This window comes from Setaria viridis, chromosome 7 (genome assembly GCF_005286985.2).
Source record: "Setaria viridis chromosome 7, Setaria_viridis_v4.0, whole genome shotgun sequence".
NCBI classification, from domain to species: domain Eukaryota; kingdom Viridiplantae; phylum Streptophyta; class Magnoliopsida; order Poales; family Poaceae; genus Setaria; species Setaria viridis.
Genome location: NC_048269.2, coordinates 18632978 through 18638071, shown reverse-complemented (window position 1 = coordinate 18638071; position 5094 = coordinate 18632978). Strand labels below are relative to the sequence as shown.

Here is a 5094-nt window from a genome sequence, read left to right as displayed (position 1 = left end):
GCAAGTGCAATCCCTGATGTAACTTGTTAGTCCACCCAGAAAGCTGTATGATACTTTTACTTTGGGAGGAAGAATGTATACGAATTGGTGCCACAAATGAAGGAATATATACTAGTGTTTCATGCTACTGAGAAAAAAAAAAGGTCAAATGCTATCAGGATGAGGCTTTTACCTACCTAGGCTGCACTTGTGTGAAGAATAATGGACATGGGAGGAAGTACTACTGCATTGTGCACCACTGCAGCTGAATAGAGAATGGGGAAATGCTATCAGGATGAGGCTTTATTTTGACCTACCTAGGATGCTTAGTTTAACCTATAAGCATAATGTTCTATCTGGTAATTGAAGCCATGCGAGGTTATGAATTTTATGGAGCAGGAAGTTTTTGGCGATGATAGGTGCAACTGACAAAGGAGCCACAACTTGGTAAAAGAATCAAGGACGAAAATGATACCATATTTTGGTCATTTAGCATGAGACCATTGACAATTTTTGTTTTATCTTGTTTGAAAAGGCCCACAGTATAAGATAGCACAGTCCTTCATCAGTAATTGACAACCTGTACTGAGAGACCAGCTTACAAATTAAACTAGCACCGGTTTATCGTCAATGCGCACCCAGAACATGTATAAATGTTTCTTATTCGTAGCTAGTGGCATATGAATTGGCACCTTCATACACAATCATACTCATTTTTCTGTGAGTGAAATCGTACTCATAGATTAAAGCACAGCACAAGCCATTGTACAAATTAAGGAGCACGGTCCATTATCCCTAACAATCAATGGAAACGTGGAAACACCTGAAATGAAAAGGAAAGACACGCCAAATGTGGACGAGACACCATGGGAGCTCGCATGCTTGTAATACTTCAGGCGCCATTCATGAGTGGCTTCTTCATCTCCCACGCCGTCAGACGGGACACCTTGACGTCCGCCTTCCCGCCGTTGAACACGTAGAGGCGAGCGTTCTTGCCGGTGGCGAGCGACGGGTAGACCCGCGAGAGGATGCAGGTCTTGCCCCCGGCTCCAAAGCTCTCCACAACCGACCGGTCGATCTGCAGAGAAAATAATTAAGCGTCCAAATAAACACCTAATTAGTTAAGGAAACAAAATTGTCTAAGCTTCTGAAACTTCGTTTAACTGTATGCATACCAGGCTTCTCAGAGAGATCTTCCCATCTGAAATGTCTGTATCAACAAAACCTGCAAACGTCGGCTGGTACAGGTTTGGGTTCAGAGACGACCTGCCCAAGAAAAAACAAAACGGAAACCCAAGTCAGTGCAGTCAACTAGTCAAGTGCGTTAGAAGGTGAGCACACGAAAAACTCGTGGCTGACTACATGCCAACGTGTCATCGATCGATGCCAGTGCGCGCGCGCACTTACTTAGTGGGGTCGGTGCACATGAGCACGACGGGCTTGTCGCCGCCGCGCGCGGGCCTGAACACCCTGAAGAACACGGCGGTCCTCTCCTGCCGGTCGGCGGAGGCGAGCACCCACAGCCCGAACGGCCCGACGCCACCCTCCACGGCGGCACCCCTGGCACCGCACAGCCGCTGCGCGTCGCCGGCAAGCTCTGGGTCCAGCGACTCGGCGCCCGCCAGGCTCGACACCTCGAAGGTCACCTCCACGTCAGCCTGCACAGCAAGAGCGCACAAAGTGCGCGCACGCCGAGGTTAGTTCCTAACTCATCATCACATCGCAACTGGAGAAGAAAAGGATTCTAAAGGTAAAGGACTAGCTCCTGGTACTTGTGATAGTGCCATGAAGGTGAGTGGTGATGACGGCAAAAGGTGCGGTGAAAAATGGGTGGGCGACGTAGATGGCACGTAGGAAAGGCGACGGGCGAGGGCAGCTAGTGGCCGCGCGGGGCTGCACGCTGGGCACGATCGGCTTGTGCGTTCTAAGCACTGGCAGTAGATAAGGGATTGTGAGCCAGGATGACATCGTGCTGCGATTCGCAGATCAGGGTTGATGCCAGTAGTGCTGTTATTCCTTTTGGTTCTTTGGAAAAATATATCTATCCATCGGCAGGCAAAACGTACATGCATGGACTGCCACGTGAAAAGGACTGCAAGTTGTAAGCATGACAGACCTGTGCAGTTTGTAGCCCCGTCACCTCGACGTGCTGTCCTGGCTTGATCACCCTGTGCTTGACAGTGACCGACTTGCCTCTGAGCGCCTCGACCTCCTCGATCGGCCACTGCAGCAGCTGCTTCCCGCTGGGGTCCAGCCACACCGTCCTTGGAATCGCCTGATATGGAGCACCGAAAATGCATGACGCCATGCATGATTGATCGACATCTAGCCATGGAAGAACGCATGTAAACCAACCTGAATCCCAGCCCAGCCCTTGGCGACGTCGTCGGCGGAGGTGTCGGACTCGTTGGCCCAGCCCCAGAGGATCCGGCGCCGCTTCGCCGGGTCGTAGAACGTCTTGGACGCGTAGAAGTTGCCGTAGTCGTACCGCAGGTGGCGCTCGTCGCCGGCGGGGTCGTCGGGCACGTACCGCTCGGCCCTCCGGTCGTACGTGCCGACGGTGTAGTAGTCGTACCGCCGCAGGTCGAGGCTGTTCTTCAGCACGTACTTCCTCGCCCGCCGGCCGGACACCGACGTGTCCAGCCCCTCGCGGCGGCCGGCGGCCTCGACGGGGTAAAAGTCCGGGCACTCCCACATCCCCGTCGCCGCCGAGTGCAGCGGCCGCTCCACCCGCGTCCACCGCTTGAAGTCGCGGCTCCGGTACACGTACGCCACGCCGTGGGCGGGGCCCGTCACGCTGCCGATGAGCAGCCGCCAGTGGCCGCCGGCGCGCCACGCGGTGGTGGGGTCGCGGAACTGCGTCGCGTTGATGCCGGCCTTGGGCACGATGATGGGGTTGTGCGAGGGCTTGTCCCACTCCCGGAGCAGCGGGTCCGACTTGTTCCGCGGGTAGGCCACGTTCTGGACCTGGTAGTTGACGTCGGGGCGGTTGACGCCCGTGTACATGATCGTCGGCGTGCCGTCGGGGAGCATGGTCGCCGAGCCCGACCAGCAGCCGTACTTGTCGGACGCGATGCTGGGCTCGATCGCCGGCTTCAGTGCCATCCAGTTGATGAGGTCACGCGACACCGAGTGCGCCCACACGATGTTGCCCCACACGGCGCCCTTGGGGTTGTACTGATAGAAGAGGTGGTACCACCCCTTGTAGTACAGTGGAGCTGCAGAGATATCAAATCCAATTTTCTCCTTAATTATGAGGAAAATAAAATACAAAATTTGACGTCACTAGATAAGTGTATAAGTTTTATTTCCAGCTGTTAAGATTAGGAACACCGATTAACATATTACTATTATGGAGCCAGCAAACAATTATTCATGCTGCCATTTTTTGAGGAAACTAAATTTTGTTCATCTCTATCTTTGTGACCATGGTCAACAGGTATGCTTGCCTAGTGCCTACATGCGGAGCTCGATTTGCCTACCAGTTGAATACTAAATGTGATGTGATCCTATTTCGTCAGAAAAGGGCAACACCGTACTCTGCCGTGCAAAACAGCAAATGAATTTGCAAGTTGCGAAGACATATACATAAATCTAGCAGAAATATAACAACTTCAAACGGCAGAGATTTGTGACAGAAAGTTTAAAGGGAAGGAAAGCGACGTACCGTTGGGATCTGTGGCGTTCCAAAAGTTTCGTCGCGGATGCAGTCAGAGCGCACACCAGCCCACCGAGATGATTAGAAAATCGAGTTAGAGCCTAACCTTGGCAACAGCCACTATTAAATCCGAGAACAGAAAAGCAACAAAAGTAGAGCTAGCAACCTACATAGACTGGTAAATGCATGGTTCCTGCCAAGTGTACAGGTAGGCAGCACTGAAAACTTCTTCAGTTAACAGCGGTTCCTGCCAGAGACTGGTAGACAGAACTGGCATACTCTAGTATTATGAGCATGAACAAAATTTGAGGTTTTAGTTGTGTTGATGGGTTAACCGTCAAGTGTACATGCCTGAGCTCACAGTCAAATCAATGTTCTGTCTGTGCATAAACCTGTCAAGGGTGATATATTGAGCTTCCCCTGACATAAGCCTACAGGTGATAAGTCAAAACCCTGAAGAAGGTTTATCCTCTTACTTCAGGGGAAGTTCAACGTATCATCCTAAGAAAAACTGTCTAGTTAATAACCTGCATGACTTGTTCCATTGTGTCTCAGTGACAGAAGAACAACGGAACATTACTCGCTATCGGTTCCTTTTGTGCAAATACAGTGTCCTAAAGCCTAAACTGGTTTGGTGGGCCGTCAAACTTCGAAAAATTTTGGATGTTCAACCTCGACCAAGGCAGCAAGCGAGCAGGTTTAACATTACCATTGATCCAGTTCTTGCGGGGCTGGAAGTGGTACCCGGTCCTCAGCAGGGGGTCGATAATGGAGGGCGGCACGGCCGCCGCCGCCGCCTCCTCCACCTCGAGGAGGTTCTCGTAGACGACATGGGACGCGCCGGCGAGCTGCAGGAGCAGCAGCCACGCCCAAGCAACCCTTCCGAGCGCCCTCATTGCTAGCTCTCCCCTAATCACACAGGCGTAGCAACTAGCAAGAACAAGAAGAGAATTGATGGGGGGTGCCCGGAAGCAGAGGCGAGGGGGTGCTATTTATAATGCGGCGCCGGTGGCCGGAGTGCAGCGCGTGCCGGGCCTGTGCTGTTTTTTTTTTAAAACAAAATTTAGGCGCTGGAAGCGGAAGGTCAGGGCTTTGGGGCCATATGTTTTCTCTGAATTCAGCGACGATCACTTTTAATCCCCCCCTGGAGATCAGACAATTGGAGGCGGAGGGGGTCGTCATATTTTACTAGGAAATGCCAGAAACCTGCACCACCACCTGGTTTGGTTTTGCTGCCTGGGGCGTGGAACACGCAAGTCACCAGCAAGCAAGCGGATGCATTTTTCACTTGGTGTTTGCTTTTGTGCTCCTTTTTGGCTTGTGATTTTACAGTAATTTAACAGCTCTGGCAAACGTGGGGAACGTGGCGCTGACGGGGCATGGGCTAATCGCCATCTTCAAGGCCACTATCTTGCATTGCGTCGAGAACAGAGTGGATAGATAGCAGCCTTTGTGTA

General features: G+C 52.0%; 1 protein-coding gene across 1 annotated transcript; it reads right to left on the bottom strand.

The window, feature by feature from the left end:
* Positions 1–625: 625 nt before the first annotated feature.
* LOC117862502 (beta-fructofuranosidase, insoluble isoenzyme 2) lies at positions 626–4612 on the bottom strand. Its single transcript, XM_034745992.2, has 7 exons — positions 4347–4612; positions 3647–3655; positions 2335–3197; positions 2096–2254; positions 1387–1637; positions 1155–1245; positions 626–1057 (listed from the first exon to the last, which is right to left on the bottom strand). The coding sequence occupies exons 1-7, from the start codon at positions 4531–4533 to the stop codon at positions 872–874; spliced, it is 1746 nt and encodes a 581-aa protein (XP_034601883.1). The 5' UTR covers positions 4534–4612; the 3' UTR covers positions 626–871.
* Between the last annotated feature and the right edge of the window lie 482 nt (positions 4613–5094).